Source organism: Canis lupus, chromosome 1 (assembly GCF_011100685.1).
Source record: "Canis lupus familiaris isolate Mischka breed German Shepherd chromosome 1, alternate assembly UU_Cfam_GSD_1.0, whole genome shotgun sequence".
NCBI lineage: Eukaryota > Metazoa > Chordata > Mammalia > Carnivora > Canidae > Canis > Canis lupus.
Genome location: NC_049222.1, coordinates 99,180,301 through 99,196,887, shown reverse-complemented (window position 1 = coordinate 99,196,887; position 16,587 = coordinate 99,180,301). Strand labels below are relative to the sequence as shown.

Sequence of the window (16,587 nt, the reverse complement as noted above, 5' to 3'; positions counted from 1 at the left end):
CTAAAGAGCTTTTGCACACAGTAAAGGAAACAAGAAAATGAAATCGACATTTTCGGAGAAGATATTTGTAAACCATGTATCTGATAAGGGTTAATATCTAAAATATATAAATAACTTACACAAGTTAATATAAAAAACACAGCTTGATTAAATGGGCAGAGGACTCGAACAGACATTTCTTTGAAGACATTCAGATGGCCAAGAGACACACGAAAAGATGGTCAGCATCACTGATCATCAGAGAATGCAAGTGAAAACCACAAGGAGAATGATTTTGACTCACTGAAAGCTCACCTCACAGAATGGCTAAAAAAAGAAAGAACAAGAATTGATGAGGATGTGAAGAAAAGGGAGCCTTTGTTCACTGTTGATAATAATTGTTGCAGCCACTATAGAAAGCAGTATGGAGGTTCCTAAAAAACTTAGAACTACCATATAACCCGGCAATTCAAATTCTGGGTATTCAAAGAAAAATGAAAACACCAGTTTGAAGAGCTATATGCACTCTTGTGGTCATTGCAGTATTGTTCACAATAGCCAAGATACAGAAGCAACCTAAGTACCCATCAGTAGATGAATAATAAAGATGTGAAATACACAGGAATATTACTCAGCCATAAAAAAGGGATGAACGCTTGTGATTTGCAACAGCATAGATAGACCTAGAGGATACTGTACTAAGTGAAATAAATCAGAGACAAATTCCATATTATTTCACTTATATGTGAAATCTGAAAACAAATGAACAAAAAAGAAAAGGAAAATGAACAAACAAAACAAAAACAGACGCATAGGTAAAAAACGAGCTGTTTATCAGAAAAGGGAGGGGCTGGGGCATGAGTGATGCATATGAAGGAGATTAATAGCTACAGATTTCCCACTTTATTATTTATTTATTTGATCTTATGTATTTATTTGAGATAGAGCTTGAGAAAGCACATAAGTAGGGAGGAGCAGAGGGAGCCTGATGTGGAGCTTGATCGCAGAACCCAGAGATCATGACTTGAGCTGAAGGCAGACACTCAACTGACTGAGCCACCCAGGTGCCCCCAGACTTCTCATTTTAAATAAATAAGTCCTAACGGGCAGCCCGGGTGGCTCAGCAGTTTAGCGCCGCCTTCAGCCCAGGGCATGATCCTGGAGACCTGGATCGAGTCCCACGTCAGGCTCCTTGCATGGAGCCTGCTTATCCCTCTGCCTGTGTCTCTGCCTCTCTCTCTCTCTCTCTCTCTCTGTGTGTGTGTCTATGAATAAATAAATAAAATCTTAAAAAAATAAGTCATAAGAATGTAAAGTACAGTATAAGGAAATCTCTGATAATAGAGATTCCATAATTATAAAAGAGTCAATTCATCAAGATGACATAACGCTTTTAAATATGAATGTACCTAACAGAGCTTTAACAACGGAACTTCCAACAACATAGCTCCTTTCTTTTGAAAGGAGACATAGACAAATACACAATTATACCTGGAGATCTCAACTCTCTCAGTAATAGATAAGTAAATCTGTAAGTCAAAAAAAGAAGTCTCAAGGAAAATTAGAACCATTTTGAAATGAACAAGAATGAAAATGTAACATATTAAAACTTGTGGAATGCAGCCAATGCAGTAGAGGAAAATTGATAGCACTACATGTGTAGATTAAAAATGAAGTTTCAATTCAATAACCGAAGCATCCATCTTAAGAATTTTTTAAAAACTCAGAAAATATAAATCCAAAGCAAGCAGAATGAAGGGAATAAAGAGCAGACAGATATCAATGAAATTTGAAACAAAAACAGACAAAACTGATTAAAAACTAGTTCTTGAAAAGAATCACTATGATAAATCTCTGATATTGATAAACCAATATCAAGAATAAAGGAAGAGATATCACTACAGATTCTGCATAAAAGAATTAAATAATCATGGAATACTACGAAAAAACCTACACCTGTGTGGATCCCTGAGTGGCTCAGCGGTTTGGCACCTGCCTTTGGCTCAGGGCATGCTCCTGGAGTCCTGGGATCGAGTCCCACATTGGGCTCCCTGCATGGAGCCTGCCTCTCTCTCTCTGTGTGTTCCTCATGAATAGATAGATAAAATCTTTAAAACACACACACACACACGTGAATATAACAACTTAGATGAAAGGGACTAATCCCACAAAAACTACAACCTGCTAAAACTCATCCAAGATGGAATAGTTAACTTGAATGCTCCCGTACCAATTAAAAAGATTGAATTTATAGTGAAAAGTCTCCCCAAAAAGCATTCTCCAGGCCTAAATCCTGAATGGTTTCATTGATCTAGCCATTCCATTCCTAGGTATTTTTCCAACAGAAATGAAAGAAGATGTCCATAAGGGAACTTTCACAGGTGTTTATAACAGCTTGATTTATAATAGCCCAGACCTCGAGCCATCCCAGGTATCCATCAGCAAGTACAGGTAAACATATTGTGTTTTATCCATACAGCATAATGCTATTCTGCAATTAAAAAAATAAAAAGAATGAACTATTTACTACCACATGAATGATTTTCAAAATAATTATGTTAAAGGAGCCAGACAAAACTGCATGTTCTACAGTCACATGTAAAAGACTAGAAAATGGAGAATATAGGGACAGAAAGCAGATAAGTACTTGTCCGGGAAGGAGGGTGTGGCAAGAAAGGGGTAGAGGGATAGGTTACAAGGTTCATGAACAAACAGTTGTGAACAGTGTTTACTGTGGTCATGAATTTGCTTATATATCCAAAAACAAAAACACAAGAAATCCTGACTGAACCAGAATTGTAGAGCTGGAAGATACAGTAGTTAAACTAAGACTCACTGGATAGTTTGTACACCACTGGAGAATTAACAAAGTAAAAGGTAACTCAAAAAATATTTAAAGTAAAAGAGATTCAAGATATAGGGATTACAGTGAGATAGTCAAACACATGATATAATCGGTGCCCCAGAAAGGAAGAGAATGGGACAGAATTAAGGTTGAGGAGATAATGAGAACTGCGAGGCATTAACCACAAATTCAAGAAGTCCTCCAAAAAGAAACAACTATACTTGTGTATATTGTAGTGAAAGTAGTGAAAACCAGAAGCAAACAGAAGAATTGACAGGATGCTTGAAGAGAAAGCAGGTGCCTCTAAAGGGCAACAGTGATTTGGATGGCCCATGTCTTGGTAGATACAGCGATTGCCAGGAGACCAAGAAATAACACTACCCTCAAGTGATAAATAAGTGCCAGCTTTGACCCCTACCTGGTGGCAGGATCCTACTAGATGAAGACAAAGTAGAGACTGAAGGAGTTCCCTCCCTTCACATCTCACCTGAAGAAATACTGTAGGGGATGTTTTTAAGCAAAAGAACAGTGATCCTGATGGAATGTCAGAGATGCAGGAGGGAATAAAAGTAATGGCATTATAGATATACGGACAAATCTAAGCGAATGCTAACTATAAAAACATAGTGTCTTCTGAGAGTTGAAATATATTTGTTGTGTTAAAATATATGAAAATACAGGCATATTTATTAGGAGGAGAGAATTGTACTCAGGGCTCCTGGGTTTGTGCATTGCCTGGGAAGAGCTAAAATCAGGAATGTATACTGTTGTCTCTAGAATGCTTCTGTGGGAATTATAAAATAAATCACTTACACACTCGTGGTGGGGTGTAGTGGGGAAGAATTCTTAAAAAACAAAAGACAAAGAAGGAGAGAAAAAGTAACATTGGACATCCATGACACATAGATAATCATTAGGAAGATGTAGTTTTTACCCAAATAGATCAATAATTAAATATATATGAACTAAATATCAAAGGTTGCCAAAAAGAGAACAAACCAATAACAACTTAAGACCTTGGAATACAAAATGTTAAATGTAAATAAATGGGAAGAACACAGCATTGCAAATACTAGAGAAAGCTACTGTTGATCTTTTTGTATCAGACAAAATAGGCTTTAAGTCAAAGATGTAATGGTGAAAAGTTCAGCTCTCCAGGAAGACAGAATAATTCTATATTTTTGTGGCTTTAATAACATAGCTTCGACATATATAAAGCAAAAACTAACAGAAGTGAAGAAATAGATCTATAATCGTTATTCAAGTTCTAGCCTTTAGAACAGGAAGACAAACATCAATAAGGACATAATGGATTTTAACAATAGAATTAGCAACAGTGGTGTATATGTAGAACACCCAGTGGCTGAAGAATACAAAATTGTGTTTAAGTCCACATAGAGTATTTTAAAATTAGCCATATGCAGGAAACAATGCAAATCTCAATAAATTCCAAAGGATCAAAATCATTCAACACATGATCTCCAATTACATTTAGATGTAAGCTGAAATTCAAATACAAGAGATTCCTAAAAAGTCTCTTAATGTTTTTCAGTTAAGAAATGTACTTATTTCTAAAAAAGAAATGTACTTATAAATATCCCATGAAGCAATGAAGAAATTATAATGGAAATTAAGAAAATACTTGGAATGGTAAGGACATGAAAATCATGCAAGTGAACATATTACATATCGAAACTTGGCCATGCAGCTAAAGCTGTAATTTTGCAGAAATGTATAAGGAAGGAGAAAGGCTGAAAATCAACAGTATCCAGTACAAAAAGAAAACCCCAAATAAAAAGGAAATACAACAGAGAATAGCACAATTTAATAAAATAAAAAACAAGCATACAAAGGAGTGTCTACAAAACTTGAAATTGGCTCTTTGAAATGTCTAATAAAATTGATGTGCCCTTGACAAGACTGACTATAGAAAAGATAAGGTGCGATCAATGTCAGGAATGAGAAAGACAGTGCTGCAGTCTGACCAACACTGAGAAGAAGAGTAGAGTAGATTATGTAACTGCATGCCAACAAGATTGAAAACGTGGATGATGTCCTGGAGAAATATGACTTACAAAACTTACATAAGAAGGTACAGGAAATCTGAAAAATGCTATAAATATAAAAAAGTTAGATCAGTAATTTTTTTTTTGAAGATTTTATTTATTTGATACAGAGCACAAGCAGGGAGAATGTCAGGTAGAGGGAGAAGCAGACTCCCCACTGAGCAAGGGAGCTCGAGGTGGGGCTCAATCCCAGGACCCTGGGATCATGACCTGAGCTGAAGGCACACACTTAACCAACTGAAGCACCCCTCATCAGTAATTAAAAACCTGCTCACACTTGACCTTTGTGGTGGTGAGATTGCTGGAAGGTCTCAGCATGTTGTCTTCTAGGGTCACATACAGGCAGAAAAGAGAATTATTTCTGTTCAGGGGAATTCTGAAGTTCTGGGCCTGACTCCACTCTGCAGAACTAGGCATCAAACCTGTCTCTAAAGCAATAATGTGGACAGGCTGCTGGATGCACACACAGTTACATGCATATCCCTGGAGTTGACAGTAGGGACAGCTGTTCTCCACCACATGAGGGAGGCGGTGGGTGCTGCATTGTCACAGCCAACAAATGTTCATCAGAATGAAACAATTGGACTCAGACAGATGTTGGAAAAGAGATGATAGTCGTTGAGAAAAAGGGAAGGGAAAGATGGAATTCATGTGAGGAGTGGAGAACTCTGCTCAGATTAATACCAAGGAGAGAGAAACAGGTGCCTCCAAGGGTAACTGGGAGGAGTGATGTCAGTAGGAGGCACCAGGCTTCATGCTCACATAGAAACAACGTAGACCTCTGTTCATTAATGGAAATAGCCTCGGGAGGCTCAAATGTCCAGTTAAGAACCTGTGGCAACATAGCAGAGCCAAATGCTACTGCGAGAAAGGGTCCCTTTCTTGAAGACAGGCTTACATGTGGCATCAGGATATAGCTAGGATCAAAGAAGGTGGGGGCACTAACAGTCCCATGGCGGGTGCCACCATGGTCCCTATGGCATGCTCTGGGTAGGGCCTCAGAGGACCTCTGCAGCCCCTGTGGCAGCCTGGGTTCCCCACAGCTTTCACAGCAGAGGACCCACATGCTTGTTGGCAGACCCCAGTGGCCTGTTTCACAAAAGACATGTTTGCTGTGGGCATAACCAATAGCCATTGCTGCCCTAGACCCCCTAGGGAAGGAGATAGTGCTGCACCCTCTTTCCAGAAGGATCTGCCCTTGTGCCACTCTTGGATCAGGACTGCCTGCTGCCTCCCCAGCCCTGTGCAGACACCAGCCCCTGGCTACTCAAGGTGCACCCAAGCTCCAGACCTCACCTCAATGGCAACTCCACACCTGAGGCCCTGGAGCCATCATCATCATGGGCTAGGCTTTGCCCCAGAACCTGGAGCCATCATCCCCCTATGAGTGCCTGCACTCTAGACCCCTGCTCACTATCTGTGCCATAGGCACTTGCACATCAGACACCAGTGCTGCCACTACTATGAGGTCCTGCCACAGCTGGACCCAGTGCCAGGAGGGATCACCTTAGCTATGACATTCCCATGAGAGAAGAAGATCAGGAGATACCCAGCAGCCTTGACCACTGAAGACCCCAACAGCTTCCACAGCACCTGCAGGTGAGGGTCCCTGCCATCTGTGCTGATGCTCACCTTGGCTCATAGATATGCACAGAGATCGCACTACTGGGCCTGTCCTGCAGCTGGAACCACAGAGCTGGTGGCCTGCACCCACTCACAGGTGGTCTTTCCCCACCAAAGCCCATCTGTAAAGGCTGCAAGAGACGGCTGCTTTATCAAATGCAAAATTAGCAACACAAGGTTATAAGAAGCACTGAAATGATGCTGCCAGGCTCCCAAGGAACACAATACTTTTCCTGTAACTGACCCCAAAGGATTGAAGACGTATGAATTGTCAAAGGATTCATATTTGCTGTTTTAAGGAAGTTTGGTGAGCTACGAGGAAACAGAAAATAAAATGGAGCTCAGAGGTTGCCAGGGGAGCTCTCATACCAAGAACTGGTTTCCAATTGCAGACCCACCTGGAAGAGAGGACCGCACAGGTGTATGCTACCTTACTACCCCAGCAGGAGAGAGGAAGCTTTCTTCCTTCCCAGCAACAGCCCAGCCCATGAGAGGCAGCCACAGCTCAGCCAAAGAGAAGCCACTACATGTCCAGGTCCCAGTTCACTCCAGGGGACCTTTAGTTTACAACAGCCCCTCCCTGCACCCCCTTTCCTCTCTGAAAGAGCCTCATCTCCTTTGTTCTCCTGACTTGCCTATGGTTTTGCCATAGCTTGCTTGTGCCAGACTACAGTTCTGTCTTATTCCCAAATTAACCCATTTCTGCTGGTAAAATAAGTCACAGTTTTATTTTTAACACAGAATATATGTAGACAACTCAGCAGAATCAAGGGAAAAGTATGTGAGGAAAATGAGAAATTCAATAAAGAAACAGAAATCTTGAAAAGAGCCAAATAAATATTGAAGCTGAAGAAAACAATGAAGGAAAATTTTTAAAAAATGCAGTAGTCAGCATGAAGAACAGACTTAATCAAGCAGAAGAAAGAATTTGTGAACATTAAGACAGGTCATTTGAAATTACATTATCAGAAGAGAAAAAAAGAATGAAAAAAATATGAAGAAAGCCTATGTGATTTATGGAGCACCATCAAGCAATGAATATTTGCATTGTGGGAGTCCCAGAAGAGGAAAGAAAGAAAGGGCAGAAAGCTTTTTTAAAAAATTCCCAAATCTAGGAAGAACTATGTACATCTAGCACATGAATCTCACAGGACCCCAAACAGATTCAACCCAAAGAAAACTTCATTAAGACACATTAAACTATCAAAACTCAAGACAGATAATTTTGAAAGCAAGAAGGCATAGAGAAAACCCCCACTTCATTTCAAACAAGTGACTATGTATAAACTTGCAGCAGATTTCTCAGCAGAAACCTTGCAGGTCAGGAGAGAATGGAATGATATATTTGAAGTGCTGAAAGTAAAAAACTGACAACTAAGAATACTGGCAAAACTCATTCAGAAACGAAGGAGAAAGAAACTTTCTCAGATAAAAGCTGAGGGAGTTCAGCACCACTATATCTTAAAGAAATGCTAAAGAGAGGTCTTTAAGCTGAAGTGAAAGGATACTAATTAGTAATATGAAAATATAAAACTCACTGAGGAAAGTACAGTCATTCAGAATATGATGGTTGTGTGTGTGATTCACTTAAATCTAGTATAGATGTTAAAAGACAAAAGTATTAAAAATAACTAAGTTATAATTTTTAGTAGATGTAAAATATTAAAAAGATATACATTGTGTTATCAAAACAAAATGTGTGTGGGGAAGTATAAGTGTAGAGTTTCAATATATAATTGAAGTTATCAGCTTAAGAAATAACTACATTTTTAATGTAAGGTTCATAGGTATCACAGATAGCTCTAATAAAATAAAAGAAGAGAAACAAAGCATGCCACTACAAGAAATCATCAAATCACAAAGGAAGATAGCAAGAGAGGAAGAAAGTCATAAAAGAACTATAACACAGCCAGATAACAATAAGATGGCAATAGTGAGTCCTTAAAGTAATTCTTTTTTTTTTTTTTTAAGATTTTTTTATTCATGAGAGACACACACACACAGAGAGGCAGAGACACAGGCAGAGGGAGAAGCAGGCTCCATGCAGGGAGCCTGACGTGGGACTCGATCCCGGGACTCCAGGATCATGCCCTGGGCTGAAGGCAGGCGCTCAACCACTGAGCCACCCAGGGATTCCCAATGTGAGTCCTTACTTATCAATAATTACTTTATACATAAGTTATTAAGTTATCCAATCAAAAGACATAGTGTAGACTTAAACACCTCACTTCCAACAACGGGAAGATCAGATAGAAAGTCAATAAGGAAATACTGACTGGAATGACACAAATTTAGAACAAATTAGAACAAATGGACTTAACAGGAACTTACAGAATACCTCCTTCCCCCTCAAACGATAGCAGAATACACATTCTTCTCAACGCACATGGAAAGTTCTCCAGGATAGATCATTTTGTTAGATCATGAAACCAGTCTTAACAAATTTAACCAGTGGGTCAAAGAAGAAATCAAAAGAGAAATAATAAAGTACCTTGAGACAAATGTAAATACCAAGAGTTTTGAGATGTGGCAAAAGCAGTTTTAAGAGAAAAGTTTGTAGTGATAAAAGTCTACGTTAAGAGATGAGAACCCCACTTCACACCTTCAAGAACTAGAAAAAGGAAAACAAAGTAAGCCCCAAAGTTTGCAGAAGGAAAAAAACAACAAAGATAAATGCAGAAATAAATGGGCCAGTAAAACAATACAAAATATAAATGAAGAACAAGCTTTTTTGAAAAGGTAAAAACTGACACACGTTTAGCTAAACTAAGAAAAAAAGAAGTCAAAATCAGAACCAAAAGAGGAAACGTCACAACTAATTCCATAGTAATACAAAGAATCAAGAGAAACTACCATGAACAGTTATATGTCAACATATTGGATAATCTAGAAAAAAATAAATTTCTAGACTCACACAACCTACGAAGATTAAATCATGAAAAATAGAAAATGTAAATGGATCTATAACTGTGAGGAGATTAAATCAATAAACAAAACTCTCCCAACAAAGAAAAGTCCAGACCACTGGTGAATTTCACAAAACATTTATTTATTTTTTAAGATTTTATTTATTTCAAGCGAAGAGAGAGTGCAAGTTGGGAGGAGGGGGGAGCAAGAAAGAGAATCTGAAGCAGCAGAATCTGCACTGAGCACAGAGCCTGACATGTGGCTCAGTTCCACGTCCCTGAGATCACAACTTGAGCTGAAATTAAGAGTCAGACACCCATCTGACCAATTCTGCCAAACATTTAAAGAATTAACACTAATCCTTTTCAAACTCTCCCAAAAATATTGAAGAAGGAACACTTCCAAACTCATTTTATCAAGCCAGCATTACCCTGATACCAAAGCCAGAGAACACTACAAGAAAAGAAAATTTTAGGCCAGTATCCTTGATGAATATTATAGATGCAAAAAAATTCAGCCAAATACTGGCAAATTGAATTCAACAGCACATAAAACAAATCATAACCACAATCATGTGGGACTTACTCCTGAGATGCAGGAATGGTTCAATATATGGGCAAATCAATAAATGATACACCACATCAACAGAATGAAGGAGAAAATCATATGATTATCTTGGATACAGAAAAAAAGCATTTGACAAAATTCAACATCCTTTCATGGTAAAGCTTTCGATAAATACAATATTAAAAGAATGTATTTCTATATAATAAAGGTCTTATATGACAAAGCGACAGCTAACATCATATTCAGTGGTGAGGAGCCAAAGGCTTTCCTTTTGGATTAGGAACAACGCAAGGATGCCCACTCACCACTTCTGTTCAACATTATCCTGGAAGTTCTAACCAGAATAATTAGACAAGAAAAAGTAATAAATGACATCTAAATCAGAAAGGAGGAAGCAAAATTGCCTCTGTAGATGACAATCTTACATCTAAAATCTTTAAAGACTACATCAAAACCTGTTGGAATAAATGAATTCAGTGAAGTGGGAGGATACAAAATCAACATGTAAAAATCAGTTGCACTTCTATACACTAATAGCAAACTATCTGAAAAAAATATATAAGAAAGCAATTCCATTCACAATAACATCAAAAAGAACAGCATACTTAGGAATGAATTTCACCAGGGAGGTGAAAGACCTGAAAATGATGAAAGAGGCTGAAATAAATGGAAAGGCATCCCATGTTCTTGGATTGGAATAATTAATATTGTTAAATATCTGTACTACCCAAAGCCATCTACAAATTCAGTACAATACCAATACGAACGGCATTTTCACAGAAATAGAATAAACAATCCTGAAATTTATATGGAGTAACAAAAGGCCCCAAGTAGCCAAAGCAATCTTAAAAATGAACAAAACTGGAGGCATCTCATGTCCTGATTTTGAACTAAATTACAGAGAGCTACAGTAATCAAAACAGTATGGTATTGACAAAACCAGAGACATGTAACAGCCCGGAAATACACCTGTGCTATGCACCCTGGGAGAGTAATCCTGGCTTCTAACCTCATGCTATTAAACTCCTTACAACTGGATTGTGAATCTCAATGTAATCGTGACTTTGGAGAACATCTTCACAAAAAGTGCTAAAGGAAAGACTGGCTAAGAGTTAAATTTGATTATGTTCAATTAGGAAGTATTGTTCCCTGAAAGACCACTAATGGAGCAAGTGGGCAACATGCCACGTGAGAGAAGATAATCTAGAATACAGGTAGGCAGCAAAATGTACTCATCCCATGCACACAAAGAACTGTCCATCCGAAAACCTCAGCAGAAAAATAGGCAAGGGCCCTGGTAGGTGTGGATGCATGTCCCAGATCCAGTGGTGAGAGAGAAACCCCATAGAGAAGAACCAACGTAAGGTCGCTCATGTGTCAGAATTAGGCCAAATGGCCTGTGGCATGACACCACGTGTTTAGGGGGCGGTGCTATAGTGACAACTGGGGCAGCCTCCACCTGGGGGTGGGGAATCCTGGTGCTCTTGCTCCCCACTGGCTCCTTTGTAAGCTTCTCATTTTTGTTTTATGCAGTTTTACATAAAGTAGGCTCCAAAGGACACGTCAGTTGTGGACACAGGCCATCCTGCGTCCTCTGAGGCTCCCAGGCTCAGGCGCTGTTCCATCACTAGCTCCCGGTGCCTCCCCAGGACCCCCTCCCAGTCCCTAGCAGGACGCTGGTGTTACCTGCTTCTAACCCTATCAAGCCGGGTGGTGGGAAGTTTCTGCTCACTCTGGGCAGTACAGGGGTGTGGGGGGTCCCTACCTGCACACCTTGCTGTGTCTGGGATACGCCCCCAGCGGCTGTGACCGGAGGCGTGGGCTGTGCCTGATGTCCTAGTGCTACAGGAGGACCTCAGGGAAGGGGGTGGGTGTGCTTGTGCCACCCAGGGGGCACAGCCGGGGTGAGGGGCTGCAGGACTGCGGGAGGTGCCTCAGGCCACCTGTGCATGAAGTCGGTGCACTGGACACAAGGACAAGAAGACCTGTGCAGGGCCTCAGGTCATAGGAGGCCTCCTGGCCAGAGAAGCACCAGGTACATAGGACTGCAGGAGGCGGGTACAGGCTGGTTTCTCCTGTTTCTTCCAGACACAGCACCCTGTAAAGATCAGCTGCCCTTAAAGGAAAAATCCGGCTTCCCAGCCAGTTCGCAAACTCTGAGCCAAGCAGGCCCCAGGGACACCCCTGGTGGCACATCAGCCCCTTTGATGCCATCTTCCCCTCCTGTGACTGCTCTGCCCCAGGACCCGGCTGCACCAGCTGCCAGCCCCAAGCCAGACCCAGCCATGGGGACTGCTGTGCTGGCAGGGGCCCCAGGGACCTCTCAGGGGATGGCCAGCGAGCGTGACACCCCCCAGCTGCTGGCAGAGACTCAAGACATCCCGCTGGCTGTGCAGCCTCTGGGTGTGGGCGGAGGGCCTTGTGTCCCACCTCTGGAGGCCCCCCGTTACCCCACAGGTTTGGGAGAGCCCGCCTCAGCCAGGGAGGCCACTGCCCAGGGCACCCCCAGTGGGACCCCTCAGCCCGTCCTGGGCCAGCCCCAACCCCCGCTCCCCTCTGCAGTGGGGGCCATGAGCTTGGCCACCCCCCAGCTCCCCAGCCCCCCACTGGGGCCCACTGTGGCCCCCCAGCCGCCCTCAGCCTTGGAGTCTGATGGAGAGGGGCCACCACCCAGGGTGGGCTTCGTGGATAGTACCATCAAGAGCCTGGACGAGAAGCTGCGAACTCTGCTCTACCAAGAACATGTGTCCACCTCCTCAGCCTCGGCCGGGACCCCTGTGGAGGTGGGAGATAGAGACTTGACCCTGGAGCCCCAGTCCGTGGTGAGTCCTGGCCCCCCGGGGAGGCAGGCATCCCAGGCACAGACAGCTGCCCCTCTCGGCCCCAGCGGTCTAGTTTCAGAGGCCACCCTTGTGTGTGTTGCAAATGTGCCACACTTGGGGAATTGGGACATGTGCGTGCGGGGTTGGGACCCGGCCTGGACCGGCTGTGCCAGGGCGGCCTAGGGGGGAGCCCAGCCTGTATACAGGAGACTTGCTGCTTAGCCACAGGGGTCAGTGGCAAGGCTCATGGCCATTTCCATGTCTTCCTCCAGCTGGGAAAGTCAGAAACAGCCCCGGGGCCAGGGGCCGCACTGGAGCAGGCCGGGTCCTTGCCAATGACAGGTAATGAGCCCCAAACCCCCCATCAGATCCCCAGTGCTCGTGGGGTGCCATTCCTTGCCCCAGACCATTTTGCCTCTCCATCCTGCATCCCCAGAGCACCTTGGGTGGGACTCAGACCCAGCAGGAGCCCTCACGATGTGTTAGTGAAAACCCACCGTGTTCCCCCAGACCATTACGTACTCAGGCCCTGAGGTGGGAAAGTCCTCCATGGAAATGGGTGAAAGCCTGAATGGCTGGTGTCAGGGTGCGATCAGGGACTGTCCCACTGCCCGGTACTCTCTGAGCGCTCTGGCAGCGGTCCCCAGCCCCACGTTTCTTCAGAAGATTGCAGGGCTGTGGCCATCACATTCCCCAGTCCTCCAAGGGTCCCGGGTGTTGTGCGTCTCTGTGGGCTCATTCATTACCTGAACACCTCTGTCTCAGCCCAGGGGTGTCAGTCTGACCTTGTAGGGTGTGGGATTTCTTCTTGGCCTGGCATTCCTTGGGAGATTAGCAAGATACAGATCAACTGGCCTTGTACGAGGACCCTGGGTGTGTGTCAGTGGGGTCCCCATCTGCAGAGGGAGGGGAGCAGTCTGCTGGGTTTTGGTTGGACCCCTGGATGCTGTGTTCTTGGTGTCACACCATAGAGGGCTGGGGACAGCCGGCACTGGGGTCAGAAGCTGCACCACATGGTGTGCACCCAGGAAAGCAAGGGTCAGGGGGTGAAGTAGGAATGTTCTGGGGAAGGGACGCTCCATCCCCTGACCGCTGTGCTTGAGAAGATGTCCACAACAGAGACCTCCAGTGCTATAGCCACCCCCACATCGACTCCTCCCAGAGTGCCAGCCTTGGGGGACAATTCTAAGGAGACACACTGTGGTTTGGAAAAGGTGAACGTTTCTGGAGGTCAGAGCTGTCCAGAAAGAGAGGGAGCATGATCGACAGTAAACCCCCCCTCCGGAGCTGTGCAAAGACATTTTGGGTGGTCCCCACTGCAGGGATGTGAGGAGGGGCATCAAGCATTGCCTGTGGGTTAGGGGTGTGTGACATTTGGGTCTGGGTCTCCCCAAACCTTGCCGGCAGCTGTCACCCCCACTACAAGCGTGTCATCCTGACCGTGGGCTGACCCACAGTCCCTGTCTGCCCATGGCTCCTGCTGCCCTGTCACTCAGCAGTCCTGGGAAGGGGATCAGGAATGCCAGGCTGCATCCACACTCTGTAGATGGGGGGATGGAGACAGCCTCAAATGGCAGGTCCTTCCCAGACAGGAGCATCAGGGTTAGGAACTGGCTCTGTGGATGCAAGACTCGCGAGACCCTTTATCTTCAGAGATGTCAGGGAGGCCCTCAGGTGTGGAGATGACAGGTGACACAGATGGACACTGTCAGGTGTTAGCAGTGACAGGTGGGACAGGTGATGGCCATCAGGTGTGTGGAGGGCATGGCTGTCCCGAGGTTCTGGAGCAGGTGCCCCTGGGGACCTGAGTGGGGGTAGGCCTACCCGTCCTCCCCTCCCTGTCATTTGGTGTCTCCTGACCCTTAGCTTTCCTAGTTGCTGAGCACACACCCTGCGGGGGCTCCCTCCCTGAGGGGTCAGCCTGCCCTCCCACTAATCTGATTCTGCCTGAGGCACCTGCTCCGCCCTCATCCTGCACACCAGCCTGAGTAATGATTTTGATGTTCCTACAGCAGAGTCATCTTCGAGCCAAGTGATGGCGTCTGGCTTGCCCGCAGCACCAGGTGCCCCCCAGGTAAAGAGGGCTTTCCGGGCACCCAGCAGGTGGCAGGGTTTCCTCTCTGCTGGTGTGCTAACCTTCCCTTTTCATCTCAAGGATGCTGCTGCTTCTGCCTTGCCTGCACATCCAGAGCCTGCAGACCGCAGCGGGGGGGCCCCTGGGGAAGCCTCAGCCAAGCCTCTGCAGAGCTGCCTGGGGACAGGGACCAAGGATGGCCAGGCCAGCCACCCCCAGACGCGGGGCTCTCTGGCCCCAGAGTCCCCCCAGAAGCACCCAGGACAGCAGGAGGGCAGCTCGCCAGCCAAGACCGTGGGCCGGTTCTCGGTGGTCAGCACGCAGGACGAGTGGACCCTGGGCTCCCCCCACAGCCTGCGTTACTCGGCGCCGCCCGACGTGTATCTGGAGGAGGCCCCCCACAGCCCCGACGTGAAGCTGGCAGTCCGGCGGGCGCAGACAGCCTCGTCCATCGAGGTGGGCGTGGGTGAGCCGGTGTCCAGCGACTCTGGGGACGAGTGTCCACGCAGGCGGCCCCCTGCACAGAAGCATGCCTCCCTGCCTGTCAGTGGTGGTGGCGTGGCCAGTGACTTGGTGAAGAGGGCCACCGCCTTCCTGCACAGGCCCTCACGGGCCGGCTCCCCGGGTCCCGACACACCCAGCAGGACAGCCGTGAAGGTGCCCACCATCAGCGTGACCTCCTTCCATTCCCAGTCATCCTACATCAGCAGTGACAATGACTCGGAGATCGAGGATGCAGACATCAGGAAGGAGCTGCAGAGTCTCCGGGAGAAGTAGGTCCTGAGAAGGGGCCATGGGGCTCAGGGAGATGTCCGCAGCCAGGTCCTGTGCTGGGGGTGGGTCTGCTCCCTGGTCCCCACCTGGCCCTTGTGGGCCTGCGTTCTCCCCCAGCAAGTGTGACTTGTCCGCTGTGCGGGGACACTACGCCATGCAGACCTCCAGCATCTGGCCTTGTACATGGGGGTGTGCACAGTGGGGAGGGGCAGAAGTCACCTTCCTCCCACCTGCCTGCCCGGCCCCGCCCCCCACCCCATGCCCAGCCCCACCCCACTCCAGCCCTACCCTACCCAGTCCTGACCCACCCCACCCCTCCCCGGCCCCACCCTCCCCTACCTACCCAGTCATGCCCCATCCTCCTCCCACCTGCTCCGGCCCAGCTCCACTTCCCTTATCTACCCACCCACCCCTGCCCCACCTTCCCCTACCCCTACCCAGTCCTGCCCTGCCCTCCTCCCACCTGCTCGGCCCTGCCCCACCCTCCCTGGGACCTGTCCCAGACAGGGTCCCAGGACCCGCCCTAAGGCACTTGCCAGGCACTTGTAGTCCCTCTTCCTGGTGCCCTGGGCACTGGACTTGGAGACACTCAGGGAGGCGCTTGGTCTTGGGATGGATGTCCTTGTGGAGGAGCAGGGGGTTTGGTCTGTACACTCTCACTCTGGGGGGGGGTCACCCTGGGAACCCGCCGGGAGAGGAGCGGGGCGGAGGGGGGCAGAGGTCTAGAGGAAGCTGCCAGGAGAGCTCCGAGGGGGCGGGGCAAGTCCAGAGGTGCCACCTAGGAGAAGGGTTTGGGGAGTCTGAGGGGGAGGAAGTCCAGACTCGTTTTTTTTTTAAAGATTTTATTTATTTATTTATTTATTTATTTATTTATTTATTTATTTATTTATTCATGAGAGACACAGAAAGTCAGAGACATAGGCAGAGGGA

General features: G+C 45.9%; 1 protein-coding gene across 7 annotated transcripts in view; it reads left to right on the top strand.

The window, feature by feature from the left end:
• Nucleotides 1-16,587, top strand: part of WNK2 (WNK lysine deficient protein kinase 2) — a 100,408-nt gene that overhangs the window by 57,901 nt on the left and 25,920 nt on the right. For all 7 annotated transcript variants that reach the window (XM_038527380.1, XM_038527381.1, XM_038527379.1 and 4 more), the window contains exons 19-22: nt 12,076-12,809; nt 13,082-13,151; nt 14,822-14,883; nt 14,965-15,656. In XM_038527380.1, coding sequence (XP_038383308.1) covers nt 12,076-12,809; nt 13,082-13,151; nt 14,822-14,883; nt 14,965-15,656 — 1,558 coding nt within the window. The remainder of the gene's footprint in view (nt 1-12,075; nt 12,810-13,081; nt 13,152-14,821; nt 14,884-14,964; nt 15,657-16,587) is intronic.